At 39.9% G+C, this 26,000-nt stretch overlaps 1 protein-coding gene across 1 annotated transcript; it reads right to left on the reverse strand.

Moving 5' to 3' along the window:
* Positions 1–8,866: 8,866 nt before the first annotated feature.
* Positions 8,867–16,272, reverse strand: PRPF38B (pre-mRNA processing factor 38B). Its single transcript, XM_029229153.1, has 6 exons — positions 15,719–16,272; positions 12,808–12,876; positions 12,376–12,527; positions 12,240–12,300; positions 9,982–10,205; positions 8,867–9,734 (listed from the first exon to the last, which is right to left on the reverse strand). Exons 1-6 carry the CDS (start codon positions 15,992–15,994, stop codon positions 8,882–8,884), a joined length of 1,635 nt encoding a protein of 544 aa, XP_029084986.1. The 5' UTR covers positions 15,995–16,272; the 3' UTR covers positions 8,867–8,881.
* Positions 16,273–26,000: the final 9,728 nt, after the last annotated feature.

The following is a 26,000-nucleotide window of genomic DNA, read 5'->3' on the forward strand; positions in this document are numbered from 1 at the left end:
AGCAGCATGTCCCTGTGCTGAGAAAGACAATGGGAGGTCCTTAATGAGCACATTAAATCCATCCATCCCCAGTACCTCCCTGCCATTTACAAAAGGGATTACAAAAGTGGGGAGGAAGCATTTGTTCATTATCTGAATTATTGTAATGGTTTCATGTGTGTATACATATGTCAAAACATTGAGTTTATATTATAAATATGTGCAGTTTATGGTATGTCAGTTTTACACCACTGAAGTTGTTTAAAAAAATCAGTCTAACTCAGTGCTCTGAGATCTTTCTACTAAACCACTCTGTCTTCTATGAGTTGACTACTATGAATTCAAGGCATTTTCATTTGTGCATTTAACAAGTGTATATGGAGTACCTACTGTATACCAGGCATTGTTCTGGACACTGGGGATATAAACATAAGCAAACCAGAGCTCTATGCTCATGGAACACACACTCTAGCAGAGGAAGGCCAAAAGAAGCAGCTAACGTTAGAACTATCTAATGTCAGGTGTTGCTAAATGTTATGAAGAAAAATAAAGCAGAGTAACAGGAGAGAATATTGAGGGATAGAGTTTAGTTTGTGTACCATGGTCAGAGAGGACTTCTCCAGCAATGAGGTGCTTGAGCATGGGCATCAGGGAAGTGAGGATGAGTCCCTTGGAAACCTAGGAAAAGAGCATGCCAGACAGAGGGAAGAGGAAGGGCTAGCTGAGTTTAGTTGAGTCTTTCTCAGGCTTGCCCTTAGCTAAGAGCTGCCTTGCTCAAAGTCACAACCTCTGCCCTGGGGTGTCCACATCTAAAGACTGGGAGATGAACAAATATAGTTTCGCCTTGCCTGATTTCAGGAGGGGAGAGCTGAATGGTGCACTATGGCATCTACCAGGGTCGGGGGAGGGTGAGACTAGAGAGGCACCTAGGGAGCAAAATTTTAAGGAGGCCCCACTCTCAGGTTCACACAAACCCAGAGTTCCAGAGGTTTATGGTCATGGATTCAAAGAGATGCCAGTCAGCATGATTGTGTATTTTTTCTGGTCATGTGCAGGCACAGAGTAGGCTGAGTTGTATTTAAGTAGGACTAGGGTATTACTAGACAAGTATGATGGAGAGAGACTGCAGCAAGGGAACTGAGAGTGTTTACAAGGAAGTGATTTATAACATTGGACTGTGGAAACTAAGCTGGGTGGGCAAGGAAGTGAGGCTTGCTGCCATGTCTCACTACCACGGAGGCAGGGGGGACTGCAATGCAGAGTGAAAAGTCAGCAGGAGCAATAGGCTGGAGAACCCAGTGGAGTTAAAGAATTGTCGGAAAGGATATGAGAGGGAAGTAAGCAGAAAATGGAGGAGTTGGTGAGTAGAAAATGGGATGTTTGAAATGGAAACTCCGGAGAAGTTTCAGTTATTGATGATGGGCCAGTTTTAGGATGTAACCATGGGAAATGGCAGCTGAGGTCAGGTGGAAGAAAAACATCATTGGAAGTCAGGCGATCAAGAAACTGAGAGGCCCAAGAATTGGAAAGATTGTTCAGTGGGTATTGGAATTACTAAGAATTCTAACAGTAGTGAGGAAAGAGGTATTGAGACGTTTGTTAAACTCTAAGGATTAAAATACTAGGGGAGTATCTTTTGAGGTCTGTGAATGACATGAACAACTGAGGGATAATGGATGGTATAATCTGATGACATGAACCTTAGAGGAGCTGGGAGGTTCAGGGAAAAGGGAGAAACAATGATCTGGAAGGACAATGATTTTATGTTAGCTACTGATTTCTGGCTAATGTCAACTTCTTAGTTGTTGTCAAACAGGTTATGTTTTATTGCTGAGCCATTCCATGGAGAAACAATGCATATAAAGCAGTTGTTTTGTAATATAAATTTACTTTAAAATTTTGAATTACTAAGCTTACCAACTGTCTGAAATTCTCTTTTCAGGAATGGGACTCCGCAAAGCAGTAAATGCTTGAGTTTTGGTCCTGAGGGGTACGGAGCTAAGACGATGAAGAGGTGAAGCAGTTATAAGAGTGAGTCTGTTTAGGGAATTCCCTGGTGGTCCAGTCAGTGGTTAGGACTCAGTGCTTTCACTGCCGGGACCAAGTTCAATCCCTGGTTGGGGAACTAAGATCCTGCAAACTGTACGGCGTGGCCAAAAAATAAATGAATAAAATTTAAAAATCAAGTTTAAAAATTTAAAAAAAATAATAAAAGTGAGTCTGTTTAAACATTCTTAGTGTACTAATGGGGTAATACTAGGAGAATCAAGATTAGTCAATCATCCAAAGTCCAAGAGAAGGGCTGAAAAATAAAAGACAAGAACGTCCCTGATGGCGCAGCGGTTGGGTGTCTGCCTGCTAATGCAGGTGTCACGGGTTTTATCCCTGGTCCGGGAAGATCCCACATGCCGTGGAGCAACTAAGCCCGTGCGCCACAACTACTGAGCCTGCGCTCTGGAGCCTGTGAGCCACAACTACTGAAGCCCGCGCGCCTAGAGCCCGTGCTCTGCGACAAGAGAAGCCACAGCGATGAGAAGCCCGCGCACCGCAAGGTAGAGCAGCCGCCACTCACCGCAACTAGAGAAAGCCCACGTGCAGCAACGAAGACCCAACTCAGCCAAAAATGAATAAATTTTTAAAAAAAGGTTAAAAAAAAAAAAAGACAAGGGGTTGAAATGAAAGAGAGAGAAAATGTTAGGATGCTGTATAACAAGTCATCAGCTTTCTAACCCACAATACCTGTGTCCATGTTTCTTGACATCTAACCTCCTTTATTAAGCTAACGTTAAATATTTTAGTTTTTGTTACTTAGTATACAATTCCAGATTTCAAATCTGTAACGCTAGGATTTGTTTCGCTGAGAGTGACAGAAAACCTGTAAAGAAAGTGGCTTAAACAGAAGTTTCTTTCTGATATAAAATATTGGAGCAGAGCATCCAGGAGTGTATGGCAATTCTAGTCCATGGAGTCAGAGACCCAGGCTCCTTTCAATTCTTTAGTTGCTCATCTCTAGAATGAGGCCTTCTTTTTATTGATCCAAGATAAAGCTCCAGGTATCATATCAAATTTCTAAGCAGCAGAATTCAGTAAGGGGAGAGGGAAAAGATGAACTATATGCCAGTAAGCTCTTAAGAAAGGTTCCTTCTGCCACTTACATCCTGTTGGTCAGAAGTTGGTCTCATGGCTATGTCAACTGAGCTGAAAGGAAAAAAAAAAAGGCATACACAGTCAAAAAATTCTATTGCTATGGAAGAAGGGAAGAATGGAGACTTAACAGTGGGCAGTCTCTGCCACACCAATGAACGAATAAGGTATAAGCATAAGGCATAAGCTTAGGGCAGAATTTGCAACATTTAACAGAAGGATAGAGAGAAATAAGGAGGAAAATGGGATAGATGTGACTGCAGCTAATCTTATAGTTTGGGGAAGAGAAGGCAGAAAGTATAGGGACTTCCCACTTCATAGTCTCTACGTGAAGTGAGTATGAGTATGGAGGTGGAGTAGGGGACTTAAGAAACTAGTGAAGCTTTGAAATACCCATTGTAGGGGAAATAAAAAGAATTGTTTAGTGATATAGAAGGAATACCGAGTAGACTTGATTGTCCAGGAAAAGACTGGACACTATGAGATTTACGGTTGTCCTCATTCATACTCCATCCTTCCACTACACCTGTACCTCCCCCTTTTGCTTTTGGGGAGACCATTTCTACCAAGGAAAAGGAATTGTACCTAGGACTTCTTTTTTGACTTCCTTGCCAAGTCCAATCAAGTAGATGACATTTTCTTACTGGTGCCGAGTGCAGACAGATAAGAATTAAATGTCAAGGAAATTGACAGGAAGACCTTCACTGATCAGGGATCCCTGGTGGTTACAACAGAACAAACTAGAGTTAGGCTCATGGTTCCGAGGAAGAGAAACTCAGGCTATCTTATGGGAAACAGAGGAATTGCAAGAATACCCACTGACCATACTGGAAAACAAAAAACACTAGAAAGCCAGCAAGAAGCGAGGCAGCTTCAGGGTAGTTATTTATCGTGGTATCTCTTTCACATGAGCCTCTTCATATCACAGCTATACAAGTCTTGTTCATTCTTCTAAGGACTGGACAATTTTTAGCTCTCAGTCAAAATTCTAGAAGGGGCCAGTCTGATTCATTTACATAATTCTCAACAAATTTACTGGGTTGAGTCCTTTATACTGGACTACATCAGGGGTTATCAACCAAACTAATGAAGTGGCTCCCGTATGACTGGTATCTTAATCCACTGTATCAGTCAGGGGGGATACAGAAAACACACAGTAATTTGAACAAGGAAAATTTTATATAAAGAATTACTAACAAGCAACAGGGGATTAATTACTAAGGGTAAAGAAAGCTCTTAAGAATACAGAAATAGCGGCTATAGGAGCAGCCACTACCTCTAGGACTGAGGCAGAGGACCCAACGAAGGAGCAAATTTTGAAGTTTCCATTGCAAGGCTGAGATTCAGATTTTGTTGGAGAGGGTGTGGCTGCGACCCACTGAAGCCCAGGGCTGGAGAGGAGGGCGTTGTCAACAAAACTAGTTAGGAAGGCACCCCACTGGGTGTGCCAAGACTTATTGGGAAGTTGCCAGCTGGTGCACCAAGACATGCTGGGAAGCCGGCAGGGGGACCAATGGACCTGCTGGGAAACACCCTCTTTTGAGGTGCCACTGGGTGTCCTACATGCCACTGGCCCCCACACACCGCAAAAGCAAGAAAAAAGAAAACACACTGAAAAGAAAACACACCAAGAACCAGGAAGAGAAGCTCCTTTCTTCTGCAGCATCCCTTCAGTATCTTCTGACAAGCTTAACAAAACTTGCCAGCAAGCAAAAGAGAAATATTTAAAGGGCTTAGCTCCTGTATCACAAAGCAGAGCAATGAAGGGTGGACTTAGGAGCCAAGAAATAGATAACCGGCACATCTACAAATCAGTGGTGGTCCCTACACAAGGCTCAGTATAATGCAATTTCCCAGAACAGGGGTCAGAGACAGAGCACTTCATTCCGGAAGAAATGTTCACTGGATCAGTACTTGGATTGGCTTAGATGAGTCCAGCATCTAAGAAATTTCCTCTTTTGGTACTATTGAATATCAAGGACACTGGTGATTTCAGAATTTCTAAATAGGAGGGAAGGAGAGAGGGCAAGAGTACTTCTCTTGCCGGCAAGCACTGTCATTTTTTGTTTTCACTTAGTTTATTCAAAACGTTAGGAATTTATTTGTGGGTGGTGGCTAAATCCACTGACTCAATAGAGAAATAATTCGGCTTCAGAATGGCTAGAAAAAGTACTGACAAAGGAAAACAAGCTTTATAGATTTGCGGACTTTAGGTGCTTGCAGATTAGGGAAGCTTACATGAGGATTTTCCGTATTCTTTTTTTTTTTTGGTCACACCACGCGGCTTGTGGGATTTTAGTTCCCCGACCAGGGACTGACCCCAGGCCTTCGGCAGTGAGAGCAAGGAGTCCTAACCGCTGGATTGCCAGGGAATTCCCTACTTTTCCTGATTCTTGTAATAAAACGTCATGGCTTATATGTTACATGAAATGCAAAAAAGGTCAGCTGTTTATCTTGAACAAGTAACTCATTTTTCCAGTAGGCTGAAAAGACACCACCCCCCAAACCTGAATACATTTTACCTGTGCAATACATTATGGATCGTGATTATGTAACAGAAATTCAACTATCAATGCTCTGAGAAACAGAATAATGGATTTCAAGTCAGCTACAATGGTGAAGATTTCCAGTTGATTGTATTCATGCTGTCATGTTTCCTACAGTTGACAAATGTTGATGGCCAATGATCCTAAAGTGAAAAATGCCACTTCAGAACTATTTGCAGGGTTCAAGGAGATCTCACAGGATATGATGAATTTCAGAGACTATCAGGAAGTGTTCCTTCCCTATAATTTCAGCTCTACCTTATATGCTGTCATTGGGTTAGCCACTCAAGGCTGAATCCAACATTAACAGGATGATAGAATCAGATCAGGACCAGAACCAACTTAAAGTCCACCAGCTGAACAATATAATCAGTGAGAACTGACCAACTAGTCAGTGTATATATCGAGGCTGCACACTAGAAATCAGCTGAAAAACTTATAAACTGCCAGTGTCTGGGCCTCATTTCCAACTGTTCAAATCAAAAACTTCTATTCATAAAGAATAACTTTCAGGGGGAAGGGAATTAAGTGAATGCCATTAGCTTTTTTTCCCCTCCCACTTTGTCTTTTAAGTAAAAAACACCCCAGCAGCTATTGCCTCTGGAACATTCTCAGCTCCCAAATTTGCTGTTTATTCCTAACTACAAAATACCTAATCACAGATTGAAAAATCTGTAGCTTTCATTAGATTCCTAAATAGGAGCCTATAACTCAGGTTAAGACCACTACCTTAGAAGAACTAAATCCAACTAATAGATTATAAATTGGGGAGTATTAAAATGCAAATTTTGTATTTAAATCTCAAGGCTGATAATATACTAGCTCATGTATAGGATTTAATTGCAAACTGAACATTAGAACACAGATGAAACATACTGATACATGAAAAGGTGAAATCATTTTAATAAGTTGAGAAAACTGGATGGAGGTTGCTAGTTAAACTATCAAAAGCTTTTTAAGTTTTCTCAGATTGCAAGAAACAATCCTGAGACACCTTTCAGAGCCACTTGTTTTTGCAGTCTTTTAGAAAGCTACTCTCCAAATTAAGTCATGCATATATCCGGCATTAAGTAGTAGTATTTACATGTTCTATATACCAAAATGCTCCTCAAAAGCAAACTTTAAAAAAAAAATCATAGGAAATCAAATGCTGTGTGATATTTTCGCTTCTATTTAAAATAGTTTCCACTTTTTACCAAAACACACAATTAATTATATTTCAGGTAGAACTATATTCAAAGGAGTAGCACCATCCATTTAGGTATGCTAAAATTTTCAAAGATAAATCTATTGGCTTTCATCACTCAGGAACAGTTTCTAATTTCTACATGTGTAGTGTTAATTCACTTGATGCTCAGTTTAGAAGATGACTGAATATTCTACTGTTAAAAGAAAAAACATAGCATTTTCATAGAAGAATTCCTTCATTTAATGAGATTTTTCTGGAGTTAGGTAGGTACAAATGTTAAGCCCACATATGAAGGACTTTTCCAAATGTACTCCTTTGTCCCATTTAACACTTTTTGCAAGGTGGCTTCTGGGTGCCCATCAGTTGGCCAATATGAACAGTGAGATAAAAAAAATGTTAATATGGTATACACTGTGAGGAAGACTCACTTTTAGTCCTAGCAATGACTGAACAAATCACTTTGGACCTCTATTTCTCTGTTCTAAAAAGAAATGGATGAGTTATCTTTTAAAAGTTCCTTCAAGTCCAAATTTTAAATTCTAATATGTAATCCAAGTGCAAAGTCCCTCAATAAGGACCTCTGATGTGAAACTAAGTAATCATCCAATCCAAGGAACAACCTAGTGACACACATAACACCCAAGGACAAAGGGAACTGCCATTAAGAACTGTAGTAAGGATTACTGGCTATCACATACATCCAATTCTATCTACACATTTAAAATTCACTTGTCATCTGGGCGCTAAGATATCCCTCTACACAAAGTGTGACTCTACTTACATTCTATTTCCACAGTAAAAATACCTTATAAATGTTAACAAATGGGGGAAAGCCGACACCCAGGATAAAGGATTTAATCCAGTATTTATTCCACACTCATGATCCTTCTCTGTAATCAGAATACAAGTCATAAGAACAATCTATCAAATAATTTGCTGATTATCTTAAATAATGCAGCATAGCATTACTTTTAATACTTCTCTGTTCTAGATTAAGTTTAAAAACTCAAACAGCAATCTTCATTATCAATAAAAAAAAGTTTTGAATTTAAAAAAAGGACACTATATCAAGCTGTTTCATAATTTAAGTATTTTCCATTTATAAAAATGCTTTGGAAGCTTGAGGCTTACATCTATTTCTCTACTCATCTGCCCCACCCTCTCCCAATTTCACGTTAGTATAGGGTTGCTGCAAGAATGCTAGACTTTAGACATTAATTTCTCCTTTTATATAGTACTTTAAACTCTGAAAAATTCAAGAAAAAGATTACATGTCATGTATTTTTTCAAATAAAAAAGGAAAACTAAGTGAATAAATTTTAGGCATACTAATAGTGTCCCTTTGAGGTAGAATGCTAAAAGGACTTTTGATCAAATCACAGCCTAATTGAAACCTCTGCATCAGAAACTAACTTCTCCTAAATTCTCTCTAAAGTTAATTGTGGAGAATATTAGGTTTAACATATTAACAAGAGCCTTCCAAGATAATATACAGTGGACAAGAATGTTAATCCTACAACTGCTGCCTTCATGTACACTGAAAGCATGAAATTCTCCTATAATAGACATCCAAGATCCATTTTCATAGTTTTTAGCATTCTATTACGAAAAGCACAGTCATGCTAACTTCAGTACACAAACCATAATCCCACACCTACAAAACAAAAATAGAATTAGTGGCATTTTATTGCCTTATACAAATTTAACCAACATGGCAACCATGCCAACGGAATTAAAACATTTTCAGGACATATGTACAGACTGTACATCTCAAAAACAAACAATAAAATGCAAGAACAATCTGTGCATCATGTATCAAACTCAACAGTTGGGTGAAAACATCAATGCAATAAATGGGATTACAAAGGCACTTCCCTACACAAAAGAGGAAATGAAAATGCAGCCTACAGGGAGCTTGAAGAGTGTGTAACTACTGCACAATCTCAACTTGGGAGGAAAAAAAAAAAGCAGATTTAACCCAACATTTATAGGATTCAATGTGATCCACTTTTACAAAAAATTTTCACACAGTCTCCTCTTTGTTTTTATGTTGTTTTTCTTGGCTCTCTGGTTCTATGCTTTGGCTCCTTCGGGGATCATGTTTGTCAGACTGGTCCTTACTATCACTGTGATCTCGTTTGTGGGAACGTTCTTTGCTTCTGCTACGCTTCCTAGATTTTTCTTTGCTGGGGCTATGTTCCCGTTTTCTTGATTTTTCAACACTGTCAGTTCTTCCTTGACTGCCACTTCTACTCCGTTTATTTGATTTTTCTTTACTTTCATTTTTATGTTTACTTGATTTCTCTTTGCTCCTACTTCTACTTCGTTTCCCTGCATTTCTACTTCTACTCCTACTTCTATATTTTCTTTCTCTGCTTCTACTTCTACTATGTTTTTTCTCTTTCTTGGAATCTTTTTTGTCATCTCTATGCCGCCTATCATCTTTGTCTTCTTTATATTTCTTTTCTTCTACCTCACCCCTACTTCTCCGTTCCTTGGACCGTTCTCTTGACCTCTCCTTTTCTCGGTCATTACCTCTTTCCTTATCATAGTCACGATCTCGTCTTCTACCTCTCTCATTTTCTTTCTCTCTTTCCCGATCCCTGTCCCTTCTATCCCCTTTCCTATCACGACTTCGACTACGGCTTCTATGTCTTTCCCTACTCCTGCTATGCCTGCGTTCTAGCCCCCGATCAATACTTCGGGATCTTCGCCTTTCTTTTTCCCTTTCTTTGGCTTCACGCTCTAGTCGCTGGCGTTCTTTCTCTCTTTCTAATTCTCGGTCAAAACTAGAAGACCCATGGCCCTCCCGATGATGGCTTCTACTTCTGGATCTTCTTGGGGACCTCCGTGGACTCAGTGATCTCCTTGGAGACCTAATATTTAGGAAAGTGGGGGTGGGGGAGAAAAAAACTTGAATGAATAAAACATACCATAAAAATTTAACTTCCATCAGTGTTACATGTCAAGAGTAATTAAAGCAAAATATTTGCCTGTTCTCATTTACAGATGCATAATTTTGTGGAAAATGCCCTGAAGGGCAGAAAGTGGGAAAAAGGTGACAAACAGAACCTTTGTGTAAAGCATATTTTAAAAATAAGTGTAACTCAAGAGTCACATCACCTTGAACGCCTGCGTTCAACATGTCTGTCTATTTCCTCAGCGCTTTCCTTTCCATCTTTCTTGATTTTTCTTGGTCGGGTTTTAATCTGTTGATCGATATTCTTCTGAACTGGAACCGGAATTCTTGGAAACAAGGTGGAAAACCACTCCAGTTTTGTGAGAAAAGACCGTAGCATTTCTCCAATGGTCATTACACAGCCTCCACCAGCCTTCACATCTAGGTCCTACAGAAACACAAAAGATACCCTGGCCGTCAAAAAAAATTATCTCAATAAACACAAGAATACTATAAAAATATAACCATCTTTGGAATCTCAAATACAAAAAAATTCTAACAGAAAAATTTCAATTTGTGTACCTTTCTAATCTGGTAATGAATGATACAGAGAAATATCTGGGCTTAGTGTGTGCATGCAGGTGAGAACAAACCCTGCAGCCTCATGGACAGAAAGAGAAGTGACTTCACTCAGTTAACAAGAATATGAAACACCCCCCTACATTACTAAACTATTTGGAACAATCAACAATTTACATTCCACATACCTACTAAGTATATACTTTATTTCTGTGGACACGTTTGCACACATCATTCCTAGCAGTGTAACCTAGCTACATATGAACTGCTTCAAACAATTCCTGTCTAAAGATTATCTTTTAACAGCTCTAATATAAAATGAAGCCCTAATAAAACTGGAAGCAATAGCAAACCAACTGCCATGAAGCAGTGAGGTTTCTAATTTAGAGTTATGTAGAAAATAAATAAATGAACAAATAATTGGAAACGCATAATCCATGATGACCATTGTCTCTGAAAAGGGTCATTACCGCATGAAGGCCTTCTTGCTATGCCCTCTCACAGCTCAGGACATGTTAGTCAGCTATTGTCAGTCCCAAACCTATAGTGCAAGCACACAAGGAAAGTGAGATTTGTTATCTAAACAGGAAAACAAGAGCTAAAGGTAAAACTGCTTGCACTCACACACATTTAAGTGTTCAGATATACAGTATTTCCAAATATAATCGCTGCAGATATCTAAGGAAGAAAACAATAAGTTAGCTTAAACAGAGAGCCTCAGGTTTGTAAACACAATAAAAAACAGATTAAACAGAAGCATTCAGAAACAAGCCTAATACCAATTATGAAGCGGGACATGCTTTTTAAATATAGAAGGGAAAAAGTGTCTCAGCCTGCAAAATCTCACCTAAAAAGAAAAAACTTTATAGATTGTGATTTATCACCTAACACACTTTTGGCCTCTTCTGAGATATTAAACAGCTCGTAAATAGGCCAAAAAAATGCAGAGAAAAATTCTCCATGTCTACATGAGTGAGATTTTTTTAGCTATGCATGTAATAATAAAAACACACTAGAAAGATTTCCATTAGAACTATCCTTTAATTCAACCAATTCTTTGGATCAACGTTTTAAACAGGTCGACTAAAACACCACTCAGTTTACTTTATGAACCTTAAAATATAAAGTAGTGGTGGGGATTGATATATGGACAACAGTGCTCATTGTTAAGATCCTTTTGAGATCTTGGACTTTAATACATGTATGGTTTAAATCTGACACAGTAATGTTTTCTAACATAACTTTCTGAACATATGTAACAAGCTCAACCTTATTAAGCTTGAATGGCAAGCTAGTTTCATAATTAAAAAAAATTCTAAACTATTAAAGAGAAGGTTTCCTTCTAACTTTATAAAAATGTATAGTATAAAAGAGTTAGAAACCTGGAATTGAAATATTTTGATCACCTCAAACAAATCATCTAAACCTTCAGCCTATTTAAGTTCCACCCAGCTCAATTCTGCATTCCTATGCAAGCCGGAGTATTAATGTTTGGAAGAAGTTACAGGATAAAGAAAAGTTCCAGAAAAAAACCCAGTAATTAATATTTCTATGTGCATGTCTTACCATCTCAATCTTGAGCATGGCCAATTTTAAAAACTCACTATCAACTGTACAAGTCAAGATCAGTACAACACACAGAACACAATTAGGAAGAGAAAATTTTTAATAGTTACCAAAATACATATAAACAATTTTGAAATGTGAGAATCAAACTTAAGAAGTTTAACCTAAGACATATAAAATCCACCCCAATCTTAATAATAGGACATTAATTCCAAAAGTATGTGAGTGAAATAAATTTAAGCACAGAAAATTCTGGAAGATGTTAAACCACCAATATATAAAAGATTATTAAAAAATGAGAGTAATCAGAAGAAAACTATTACCCTTGTTGACATACCTCTTCATCATCAAGGAAGGATTCAAACCAATCCCATAGATCTGTAGGGGGCTGTGTGTACCTAGAATTATGAAAGAGTGATTAGGCTTAGGTCAATTGAGATATTTATTGAAAATGTAGAGAAATGCAGGCTCACCTTATATACATAAATCCAAGGGCTCTAATATATGGAGAGTCTGTGTGTGTTATAAGACCCATCACTTGCTTGCGAGTTAACTTCAGAGTAAATAATTTGTATAACAGGCAAAAAGCTGTAGAAACAATTCCTCCTGTCCCAACGCCTCGAACCTTTAAAGAAAGGAATTAAGAAAGAGTTGTAAAATAATTAACAAAGATACTTAGGACTAATTGATTAATCCTGTTAGGTATTAGTAACAAGATATAATCCAGAACTGAAAACAAAGCATAAAAAAATGTTTTTCTAACCCCACGGAACACTTGAATTCAGATTTTTAAAAAACACAAACTAATTGTAATTTGGTATGAAACTGAAAGACTTTCAGTTTTCTGAACATAAACTTAGTTATCAGACACAGAAAAACTGAAAAATGCACGTACTTCTACTTACCCCTCCGCACATCCCTGTTTGGCCAGCTGTTTTCCTGCTTCCTTTCTCCCATGGTTCAACATGTGTGACCTGAAAATAGAAAAGAGAAACACAACAAACATTCATACTTCGAATTTTTTTAAACAATATGATTCGAGTAAACCCCAATCCATAATAGAGCAGCTCTTCTAAAAGTCTGGAAGTTGGGTATTTTGACATGATGTATACATTTTGTTTACACACATTAAGTATGTAAACCATCTTTGAAAACTGCTTATTTAAACAGCATCAATAAAGCTACTAGGGTTTAACAAAACCTCAACAGGTTTACAGCAGAAATCCCATTAAAGTAGCTCTGTAGAGAGCAGATACATGTGGAGACAGGAAATGTCTAGTCTCATACACTTCTAAAAAAAAAAAAATTAATAATCAAATTTGTATTTTATTATGAATTGCTTAAAAAATAATTCTCATTTTAAAATGGATTTAATGCTCCAACTTAAAGCAAAAAGTATTAACAAAGTTTAAGTATTTATTCCAAAAAAACCTTTCAAATAAGCTTAATATTTCAATTTTATGGTGATTTAAAATTCCACATTATAAAATAAGGAAGAAACTAGAAAAAAGCATGCTAAAACTGTAACAGAAATTACTTCTGATGCAAAATCATGGAACTTTATTCACACATTTTTTTTAAAACCACAATCAGGCATTATGTTCATTCCTGACTGAAGATGAAGTTACAAAGGCCATACCTACACGTATGTCATTCTTGTTACTGTATACTTTATTTTCAGCCTAATTATAGGAACTAATTCAATTTTTTCCCAGAATATAAACTGTATCAAAAACTGAGAAACCGTGACTTGTTATGTTGAGTATACTCAAAAATACAGGTCTTTGCTAAGGTGGGGCACCCTATAAAAACCACATACTTCACCTAAAAACAGCAAAGAAAGAATATTAGCTCTACAACAGATATGACAAAGGTATTTTAGAGAGTAAGATCCATATTTGTTTCTCAACTTGAAACAACAAAAATGAAATCCTGTTCGTTCATTACGTATTTCTAAAACCTTATTTCCACCCACCCATGATTACACGCCATAGTCTTTTTCAGTGGCTTCAGACAGAAAAGCATGTATTTAAATGTAAGCACTACACTATTTTGTTCAGTGGACTACTGCACTGCTTTACTGTTTCATCTTCTTCCCCCAGCTTGCTGTAAAAAAGATGTTTCAATTCCTTAAAGGCTAACCAAAGGGGTGGATGCCATACAAAATCGAGTTACAAAATTGGAAGCCTACGCATTTCAATGATTATTTGATATGGACAACAAAACCCGAGTCTTTAGTGTTATAACTAAATCTAAGTAATTTGTAGTAGAATCTTAAGTGTTTCAAAACACAGTTATGTGAAATTTGAAAACAAGCTTTTCCTCTATCGCATTAACACCTGCCTACGTTATTAAACAGAACCTGCCACAGAAGGAGCAGGAACCCTATTTTCAACTGATTGAAGTTTACTACATAAATAAAGCTAAGGGTTAAATATTCGCCATATTGTATCCATTCTGAAAAAGGCATTACCTTTTAAAAAAACTAGTTCACAGTATTACAATTATTTACAATACTCTTGTAAGAGAACACCAAAATTTCACTTTTACTTTATATACCCAAAGTTGAACTGTATTTTCAAAATAAGATCTTCTATCAAAACTAACTAATATCTCAAAATCCCTCAGTAGGCCTTAATTGGGGAAAAGGTGGACAAAACAAAACCTAAAAGCAAATAAAGAAAATTTCCTTAACACCTCTACAGATATATTCAGGTCACGGAAAATACTTTATGTGGTCTGTCAAATGTTTTTAAGAGTCAATACAGGCAAAATGGATTGTATTATATCAGATGTCCTAGTTTAAGTATTTAAAGATTGTTAAGACTTATTAATATCCTTTAAAATATAAATTTACCTTAGGAGGCCTGGAATATATTTTTAAAACTACATAATTTTCAAGTAAGTGGAGAAAACCTACCAAATTCGTGAAGAAAAGACCAAAACCAGTGGCCAAAAAAAAAAAAAAAAAATCTAATTAGCCGTTCATTTAACCAGGGAAATGCATTTATGGCGATTGAGCATGATTAATAATGCATACCTCTACCTGCGACCCTGGGCTGCTCCGAGCCTCGCTGCAAGACTGAGTCAATCCTGCTAACGAAACAAGAACTGAGACAAGAGTGCAGTGAGGAGGCGCCAGGTGAGCTCCCCAGCACAGCCAAGCCAGCACCGACCCTGCCGCAGAAGCCCAGGGCCCAGATAATTCTAAATAAGCCCAATGCACAGGTGACTGAGACCACTTACTCCTGACTTCCTGCTGCGAAAATTTCCAGACCTTCGGTACATCTTTTTCCACTTGTACCTCTCCACCCTCAACCCTCCCACCCCACCCGACAAACACACTGACCATTTCCCTGTCTGGATCGGATAGTGAATAGCAACAACACGAGGCCAACACTGAAGTCAATACACGCCCTGGCCCGGGGTGAGCGGGACAAGCACCAACAAGTTGGCGCCGAGTAGATCCACGTCAAAATAAATAAATTTAAAGCTGTAAACTGGAGAGACTTAAGTTATTCGTTTCTCCTCTCCCCCACTCCTCCCGTCCAACTCCCCCCCCCCCGGGGCGGGCTAGAGATTGGGGGAGGAGAGATCAATGGCGGCGGGCTCTCCCGGCCCTAAAATTCTGAAAAGGAAATGAGAGGGCGGCCCCAGTTTGACCCCTCCCTGGCGGACTACTGGCCACAGCTTACCCCTCCGCCCAATCCTCCCCCACTTACAAATGATCAGACCTCGGGGGCCGCCTCCGCCCGTTTCCTCCGTGCCCCCTCCTCGGAACTTAGTCCCCACCTCCCAGGTCCAGACGCTTCGTACCTTAAAGTAGATCTCGTCCACCACCTCGTGGTAGGTTTTGAGCTCGTAGAGCTGCACTTTGAAGTAAGGCGACGACAGGATATTGGTCAAGATCATGGGGTTGAGATTCATAGTCTTTTCGTTGCCCCACAGCGGCAGCACATTGCCCTGCTTGCCCGAGACTGCTGGCTTGGTGGCGCCACCGCCGCCGCACTGCTGCTGCTGCTGGGCCGCGGCTGCGGCCGCCTGGTGTTGCGGCTGCGAGTTGCCTGTCAGCGCGGGGCTGTTGTTAGCCATGTTGCGGCGGAAGGAAGGAGGGAGGGAGAAGGGAGGGGGAGGGGGCCAAGCTCAATCTCGCTCTTCGGGACAACGGTCCGGGACCCTACTCCATGGAACGCCGTCGGAAGATGGGGCCTCCTCGCTGTGCCCCAGCCGGGTGAGGGAGGGCAACCGGGACACCGACGAATGGACCCCGGGTCGAGAGCAGAGGCCGAATCGCAGGCCGCGAGAAATCCAAGCAGAAAGCTAGCCGGCGACCTGGGAGCGCGATCTCTTCCGCCAACTGCCCCTGGGAACAAGATGGCGGCCCCGGCGGATGTGACGGCACACGCCCCAGAGTTCCAAGCTTAGCCGGCGGCCAATCAGAGACGCCCAGGTGGGCTGGCGATTCCTCTTCCTAGTTCCGCGCGTTCTGTGCACGCTGTGGTCGCGGCGCTGGCCTCAGCTGCATAACTCTTAGGATGTTTGTGCTCGGAATTTGGGGACCGGGGTGGGGTTTTAGGTCCAATTTGTATGTTTTAATGTTTGGACTGCGGCCCCGGTTTCTCCTGTCGGAAGCCGAGCAGGAAGGCGTTCGCATGGCTGTGTGCTTGCAAATTCGTGACTCTTGACTCCTGTGGAGTAACCGAGCCTCCTGAGTTCACAGTTTTCGTATTCTCTGGAAGGGATGATAGGACCTCACACCTTCATGTGATTGCAATGCAAAGTCCTTCTGTCCTCCGCTAGGCTGTAGTGTCCGACTGGAGATCTTATTATTTGAGCCTAAATTTATTCAACAGTAAGGGGATAGCGTCTTGCTTGGCTGTTAAAAAACCATTTTAGCATTAAAAGAGCTACTGTACCTGTAGCGCCATTTGTTACATGACTTCTTTCCTCCCTACTCGAGTACTTCCATTCTGCGGATGCACTATGAGTGACTGGGGATAGAAGAGGTGGAAGAAGGTGGTGGGTGCGAGAATGAGTCAGAATCGGTCTCATCTCTCAAAAGCTACTGTTAACCTAGAGAAGATTCATGGTGTTTGGGAGCTAAGAGAAGGCTACAAAAGGCACTGAAGTTTCTGCAGGTATGGACAGTTTTATTGACAGAAAGCAGCCTGAGTATATATAGAAGAAGGGAAGATCAAGCTTGTTAGAGGGTAAGTAGTCTGGTTGACAGGAGCCGGGAAATATGCTTATGGGAGAGTAATGACTAGAGAGGAATTAGGCCCCCTAAGTGCCTGGAATGCCAAGATGAAACATTAGGAACTTAATGACATTTAAACCCAAGGGTTACATCTATGACCCCAAAGTCACTTTAAGATGCTAATATTCATAACATTCTCTGGCTCCAATTCATTCTTCACAGAGTGTTGCCAGAGTCATCGTTCCAAAAGTGCAGCACTCCCTACTCAAAACCTTGGATGGCTCACTCAGTGTTATCCTAATTGCCAAAATCCAAAGACGTTTTTCATTCTCCATCCTATTTGATTGCTCATCGTGGCACTTTTTTTTGCGGTATGCGGGCCTCTCACTGTTGTGGCCTCTCCCGTTGCAGAGCACAGGAACTGTTGAAGTAGGAAGTTTGAAGGTGGAGATCTTAATTTGTGGCTTATACACAGAGGAGGGGAAAGGGATAAGACAAAAACCTTAGGGAAAATCCACACCTGATGAACCAGCAGGAGAGAAAAGACAAGCAGAGAGGTAGGAGGTAAACCGGGAGACAGTGGTATGACAATGCAAGGAAAAATAAATGAGAAATAAATGAATGATTGGAGTGATTAATATTTATAGCTGGGCAGTACATAAGCGATCATCCTGTTTAGTTCCTTTATTTTACATTGGAGAACTAAAGCTTTCAGAAGTGGTTTTTAACTTCCTAGTAATTTCTTGTTGTTCTATACATTAGTTTATACTAACTTACTTCCCAAGGAAAACAGATGATCCAGCCTCTAATGAATTACTAAGTTAAAAATACAGTGAAGGGTCTTCCCTGGTGGCACAGTGGTTAGGAATCCTCCTGCCAGTGCAGGGGACACGGGTTTGAGCCCTGGTCCAGGAAGATCCCACATGCCGCAGAGCAACTAAGCCCGTGCACCACAACTACTGAGCCTGTGCTCTAGAGCCTGCGTGCCACAACTACTGAGACTGCGTGCCACAACTACTGAGCCCGTGAGCCACAACTACTGAAGCCAGCACGCCTAGAGCCCCTGCTTCACAAGAGAAGCCACTGCAGTGAGAAGCCTGTGCACCGCAACAAAGAGTAGCCCCTGCTCACCACAACTAGAGAAAGAGCGTGCGCAGCAACGAAGACCCAACACAGCCAAAAATAAAAATAAATAAATTAATTAATTAAAAAAACTTTTTTTGAGCCGAGTTCTTCTTCCTTTATGTGTATTTTTTGCCTTGGTAATAACTTTATTGAGTTACCCAGTGACACTAATTGCCAAATCCTACTAATTGCCTAAATCTTTAAAAATTCATTTACCCCTACACTCTGAGTGAAAAGCTTAGTAGAGAGGTTGAAGTTTGATATCTGTTTCAGTGGCATCAAACTAAGTATCAAACCAGGTAGTAGGATAAAGTGTTTGACATATTCAATGAATCCCTAAAACAGTTTGAATATATAACTATTATCCCCATTTAAAAAAGTTATATTTAACTTAAGAATACTACATTGTACATAGATAAAGCTGGGAACTTTTGGTTTGCTTTGTTTTGACACATTTACCCTCATTGTCTTAGTCTTTTTGGGCCATAACAAAATACCACAGTCTGGGTAGCTTATTAACAACAAAAATGTATTTTTCACAGTTCTGTAGTTCTGGAGAGTCCAAGGCCAAGGGACAACTCTCTTCCTGGTTCATGGCTGACCCCTTCAAGCTGTGTAATCACAAGATTATAGGGATGAGGAAGCTCTCTGAGGTTTCTTTTATGAGAGCACCAATCCTGTTGGTGAGGGCTCCACCCTCATGACTTAAGTACCTCCCAAAGGCCCCACCTCCTAATACCATCATCTTTGGGGGTTAGGGTTTCAAATTCTAACTTCAGGGGTTAAAATTTTGAGGGCGGCTCTTAGGTCTATCTCAGTACCCATTAAACTATCACCACAATCAAGGTAACAGCCATACATCACCCCCAAAAGTTCTCTTGTGCCCTTTTGTAATCCAATCTCTCCTTCCAACTCCATCCTCAGCAACCACTTTCTGTCAATATAGATTAGTTTGCATTTTCTTGAATTATAATAGATAAATGCAGTCATACACTAGGTTCCCTTTTTACCTGGCTTCTTTGACTCAGAAGAATTTTGGTATTCATACTTGTTGCTTGTATCAACAAGCTGTATATGTGTTTGTTTTTATTTTTTATTTTTAAAAAAATTTTTGAATTTTATTTATTTTTTAATACAGCAGGTTATTAGTTATTCATTTTATACATATTAGTGTATATATGTCAATTCCAATCTCCCACTTCATCACAATTGGGAAATTTTTTTACTGAGTAGTATTCCATTGTATGGAATTACCACTATTTGTTTATCCAGTTATCTGCTGGTAGGCATTTGGATTTCCAATTTTGCGCTATTACAAATAAAGCTGCTATGGACATTTGTGTACTAGTCTTTGTGCAGATGTTTTTGTTTCTCTTGGCTAAATACCTAGACATAGGCTAAATACCTAGACATATAATAGATATATGTTTAACTTTTTAAGAAACAGCCAAACTGTTTTCCAAGGTGATCGCACCATTTTACATTCACACCAGCAATGTATGAGAGTTCCAATTGTTCCATATCCTCATCAACACTTGGTATGATGAATTTTTTTTTTTTAATTTTAGTCATTCTTAAGGGTGTGCAGTGGTATCTCACTGTGGTTTTAATTTACATTTCCCTTATGGCTAATGATGTTGAACATCATTTCAGGTGCTTACTGGCATTAGTATATCTTCTGTTGTGAAGTAACTGCAAATCTTTTGCCCATTTCCTTATGAGTTTGTTTGTCTTATTGAGTTGGAAGGTTTTTTTACATGATCTGGATATAAGTCCTTTGATACATGTGTTGCAGGGTTTTCACACAATCTGTGCCTTGCCTTTTAATTTTATTGATGGTGTCTTTCAAATAGCAGTTTTTTATTTTAATGAATTGCAAGTTATCAAATTTTTGTTTTGCTTATGATTTGTGTTTTCATTCTAAGTGCTGCCAGCCTTAACGTTACAATGATATTCTCTTATATTTTCTAAAAGTTTTATAGTCTGGGATTTGACACATTTTGAGTTAATTTTTGCCTATGATGTGAGATGGAGTTGATTTTCATTTTATTTTCCACGTGGCTATTCAGTTGATCCAACACCATTTGTTGAAAAGACTTATTTCCCTATTGAACTGCTTTAGCACCTTTGTCAAAAATCAGTTGACCCACCATGTATGGACCTACTTCTGGATTCTGCTCTGTTCCATTGATCTTTATCTTTTCACCAATCCAAACTACCTTGATTACTGCAGCTCTGTAGTAGAGTTTTTTTTAATTTATTTTATTTTTGGCTGCGTTGGGTCTTTGTTGCTGTGTGCGGGCTTTCTCTAGTTGTGGCGAGTGGGGGCTACTCTTCGTTGTGGTGTGCGGGCTTTTCATTGCAGTGGCCTCTCCTGTCGTGGAGCACAGGCTCTAGGCGCGCAGGCTTTAGTAGTTGTGGCACACGGGCTCTAGAGCGCAGGCTCAGTAGTTGTGGCGCACGGGCTTAGTTGCTCCGCGGCATGTGGGATCTTCCCAAACCAGGGTTCGAACCCATGTCCCCTGCACTGGCAGGCAGATTCTTAATCACTGCGCCACCAGAGAAGCCCCCTGTAGTAGGTTTTGAAATCAAGTAGGTTAGGTCTTCCAACTTCATTCTTTCTTTTAAAAATGCCTTTGGTTACTCTAGGCCCTTTGTGTTTCCATCAACTTCTTTCTTTCTTTCTTTCTCTCTCTCTCTCTCTTTCTTTCTAATATTTATTTATTTAGGCTGCACCAGGTCTTAGTTGTGGCCTGCAGGCTTCTTAGTTGTGGCATGCATGTGGGATCTAGTTCCCCCACCAGGGATTGAACCCGGGCGCCCTGCATTGGGAGCCCAGAATCTTACCCACTGGACCACCAGAGAAGTCCCTCCATCAATTTCTTTAAAAAAAAAAAAAAAAAGCCTGGCATGTAGAAGGTGCTTGATAAACATGTATCATCTATGACTAAATGAGTAAAGAATTAAAATAATTGCCATGTGTAACTAAAATAACATAAATTAGATGTTCTAATGTTTTGAACATTTTATTGTTCAAAACAAACCACAATCCTAAAATAACAAAAGAAGCCATTGACTAAAGTACCCAAGAACTAAAAATCTGAAATAATTCATAGGTTGTAATAACAACAGTCAAAGATGTTAGACAAATCTACCCCTGTTTCCTTGGTTATGATTTCAAAGTACTGAATGAGATGAGGTATGAGTTGAGATTTAAGAACTTTAGGTGTTAGCTGAACCTATTTTAATCATTTCACAATATATGTAAATGAAACCATCATGCTGTATGCCTTAAACTTACACAGTGATATGTATCAATTATTTTTCAACAAAACTGAGGGGAAAAAGAATTATTAGGAGTTATCTAGGCAAAAAATTATATTTTAGTTAGAGCTAGCCTATGCAAAGGCTTCTGAGGCATGAAAGAAAACAGTGTGTTTGGGGAATTGTTTGTCACTATTATAGTACTTAAATTGTTTTCCAGGGTGATATGAAAAATCAGTACAGCCATACAAATGCATACTGGCCAAATGCTAGTCCTGAATACACTGTAATTATCTGTTTATTTGTCATCTTCAGTGACCAGAGAGGGTCTAAGTCTTTCAGCTAATTATTCCCAGCAGTAGGCAATGATTGACACCTTGAGGGTACTAAGTAAATATTTAAAAGAAAACTGACTGCTCACAACACATTTGACACCAAATGCTTGAGGTTTCCCCTGCCCCCACCAAACATCTTTCCATCTCTTTGGACATTAACTGAGTCTCCTATAATTTAATTAAATCCTGACACTAACGCCTCAGAGTTAGCACACACGGCACAGGTTAAGGGCTCAGTCCCACAAAACCGCCCACCTTCAGGCACCAGTCACAAGCAGTGGTGAAGTGGAGCAGGACGCTGCGGGGCCCTCCTGGCTACAAGTCCTCTCTGTGCCCCCTGTTTCTTGTTTGTAGGAAATAGGCTTCATTCAGCCTCCTTGACCTTCCCTGAGTTCCTATCACAGCACACAGAACTCAGAGAAACACTTTACTTACTATTACAAAGGATATTATGAAGGATATTATCCTTTATTATAAAAGAATAGCCAGATGAAGTGGTACATAGGGTGAGGTCTAAAAGGACCTCAGTGCAGGAGCTTCTATCCCTGTGGAGTTTGGGGTGCACCAGCATACGGGCACATGGATGTCTTCATCAACCTGGAAGTCCTCTGAGCTCCATTACTTAGGGGTTTTGTGAGGTTCTATTACATTGGGATGCTTGATTAAATCATAGGCCAATGAGGTCAGGAGGAGGGCTGAAAGTTTCAACCTTCTAAATTACCTGATTTGGTTTATCTGACAACCAGTTTGAATCTGAAGCTATCTAGGGGCCCACCTAGAGTCACCTCACTAGCGTATAAATGACACTCATTACACACACACACACAAAAGACGTTCATCATTCCAGAGATCTGAAGGATCTTAGAAGCTCTTGTTTTTGGAACTGAGGACTAAGACCAAAAATTATACAAAAGTTCTCCTGTCACCCCTATCACTCAGGAAATTAACAAGGGTTTAAGAAGCTCTAGTGCCAAGAACTGGGGATGAAGACCAAATATATATATTTCTCAATATATACAATATTCTTGAATGAAGAAACGAATGAATTATTGGTTTTACTTGGTCGGAGAGTAAGACTGATGCAAAGTCTTCAATGAATGTGAGGACAATCCAGGAAGTTAATTTATGTCAGAGAAGGATAGACTTGTCTCTCAAAGACGCAGCAGTTTTATTCAAGGGTGGAGGAGTAACCACAATGTAAGATAACATATTCATAAGAATGAACCTGAGTTATTTAAATTATGGTTATTAAGGCATGGGATTATTTTAGAAAAGGCATGTAAATTTCAGAAAAATTTACATAAAATTATTAAAGTTACTTAAGTTTTAAATTATTAACTCCTAGTTATCTGAAAAAACCTTATCTTCATCATTTCACATAATTGAGATGTTGCTGTTAAAAAAGGAGCATAGTCAGTATAACAGTTGCTAAGAGCACAGACTCTGGAGCCAGAATACCTAGATTTAAATTCTGGCTCTATCATTTTAATTTGGGCAAGTCACCTCATTTTTCTTTACCTTTTCTCATCTGTTTAGATGAGGATGTTATTATTACCTACCTCATAGATTTTTTTATGAGTGTAAGCAGCTTTGGGTAGGAAAAAGCTCTTTGCAGGAAAGAGCTCACTACAGGAGGCACCCTTTTGTCTTGCCACTAACCGTAAACCAGGCACCCCCGTGCTATACTCATCTCTGGCCCTAGCACACCTTTCAAATCTTTTGATCGCACAGTACTTTGCCTAACCTGTTGGTTCTTTCCGTAGATCAAAGAAGTAGAAATGAAGAATAAGTAATTAACAGATGACCAGATCTCTTCCCTACCTTCCCCTTCAGTAATCTCGAGAGCAAACTGTGTGAACAAGATAACACCTAAAGAGAGATCATGAGGAGTTTACAAGTCTGCACACAGTGGGGGATGGCAATGACTCTGACCCCCTGTCTCAATGATTAACTGAGGTTACTTCCCTGTTTTCCCTTTGAAAGCTTTCATGGCCCAGCAGAATCTTTGGAGGTGTTTATTGGGGGACGTTGAGCCCACCATCTCCCCAGATTGCTGGCATTCTGATTAAAGGCAACTTTCCTTTTTATCAACACTTGTGAGTATTGATTTTGTAAGAGTCGAGCATTGGGACCCGATTCAGTAACATGAGGATCAAATTTCTTGATATCTATGTAAGTGCTTAGAACTGTAGCACATTCTGTGGCATTAGTGTTTGCCATTACTATTTTCTAAATAGCATATATATATATTTTTAATATTCTAAATTCACCTTGAAAATGTTATTGCAGTCTTACTTTCTTCCTAAGTCTCTAAGTTAACTTTTTACTTCCTATTAGGAATCTAAATTCTGATACAATGTTTTGCCAGAGACATTTCTGAGTGGTTGCCAACCATACAGCATGGCCACTGTTACAGATGGGAATGATCTACTCAGCAGATGGGTCATAAACTTTTTTTTTTAAATAACATTTGTTTTTAGAATGTCCAGTTGCCTTTCTTCTTGCAACATCTTTTTAAAAAAATATTTATTAATTTATTTGGCTGTGTCAGGTCTTAGTTGTGCCATGCGGGATTTTTTTTTTCATGCGGGATCTTTTCGTTGTGGTGCGTGGGCTCTTCATTGTGGCGCACGGGCTTCTCTAGTTGCAGCGTGCAGGTTTCTCTCTAGTTGTGGTGCGCAAGCTTCTCTCTAGTTGTGGCCCACGGGCTCAGTAGTTGCGGCCCAAGGGCTCAGTAGTTGCGGTGTGCAGGCTGAGTTGCCCCACAGCACGTGGGATCTTAGTTCTCCAACCAGGGATCAAACCTGTGTCCCCTGCGCTGGAAGGCGGATTCTTAACCACTGGACCAACAGGGAAGTCCCTCATAAACTTGTTGATAGCAGATTTAAGCTGTTAACAAGAAATAGGAATATTTAGGTTTTATCTCAAACCTTTGAAAATCATAGAAGGGGTAATAACTGTCAGGATGAGTCCTTTCTCTATTTGGTCTTTGCACACACATTGCCCCTTCTAAGTGAAATACTCTCACTCACAGTGCTGTCGATGGGGCAACCACATATGGCCATGACATCCAATTCACCCCTTATGGCTCTAAAGGGTTTTCAGGAACTGAGGACAAGAGACCAAATATTATTGAAACTACACAACTCAGATGGGATTTGAACCCAGCCAAAATTCAGATTGGAACTTGAACCCACTGTTTTTGTTTTTTTGGTTTTTTTGGTCGCGCTGTGTGGCTTGTGGGATCTTAGTTATTCTACCAGGGAGAGTCCTAACTGATCTCTGGTGGCCTTGGCCGGCAGCATCTTGAAGCAGGATTTCTGTTACCTGGCTAGAGTCAGGCTGTGGGAGTGCTGAATTCTAGCCGTTAGACCACCAGGGACAGTGTCCAGTGTCAAGGAAGGCCCTGGCCCACTGGCTTTGTAGAAATGAATTCCCACAAAGAGACAGAAAGTAATGAAACAAATAAAGTGTTTATTAGGAGGAAAAAGGGTACGTGTGAATAGACACACGGGTGGGCTCAGAGATAGAGTTGCACCCTCATGGTAGTTTAAATCACTTATATAGGGCATTTCTTCCAGGTTTCCTCTGGCCAGTCATCTTGTTTTGCCTGGCTCTGAGGCTATATTTGGTATATCTCAGGGTTCTCCCATGTGTGTGGACACATCTCTTAGCCAAGATGGATTCTAGTGAAGAGGTCTATGGGTAGGTTGACAACACCTACTATGGGGTGGTGCCCCCTCACTTTTTGACCTTCAAGGAACCTTTCTGTGCATGTGTACTTGGGAAGGTCTCCTTGACCTTGAGAATGAGAAATATGTGGTCTCTTTATCTCTTTTCTGGGCAGGGCTCAGCTTCTCTCTTCTGCTATTGTCTTCACATTGGAGTGTCTGTCCACAGGGGACAAACTCCAGCTGCTCAATCTGGGGCCCATCTATCTACTGCCTCATAACCACTGACCATCAGGGAATTCCCTCGAACCACTGTCTTTTAATTAAAATTACTCACGGGGAGTCAGGACTTACTGAAGTTCAAGTTCTTTATGTCTCAGTGCAGAAGGAATTCAGTGAGAGGCAAAGTGATAGGTAAGAAGTGAATTTATTAATATAGCATGCTTGTGACGGATACAAGTGAGCAGGCAAGAGGCTCTGCCCCAGAGGTAAGTGGGAAAGCAGGT

The sequence above is a fragment of the Monodon monoceros genome, unplaced genomic scaffold (assembly GCF_005190385.1).
Source record: "Monodon monoceros isolate NGI ecotype Baffin Bay Population unplaced genomic scaffold, NGI_Narwhal_1 Super_Scaffold_18, whole genome shotgun sequence".
NCBI lineage: Eukaryota > Metazoa > Chordata > Mammalia > Artiodactyla > Monodontidae > Monodon > Monodon monoceros.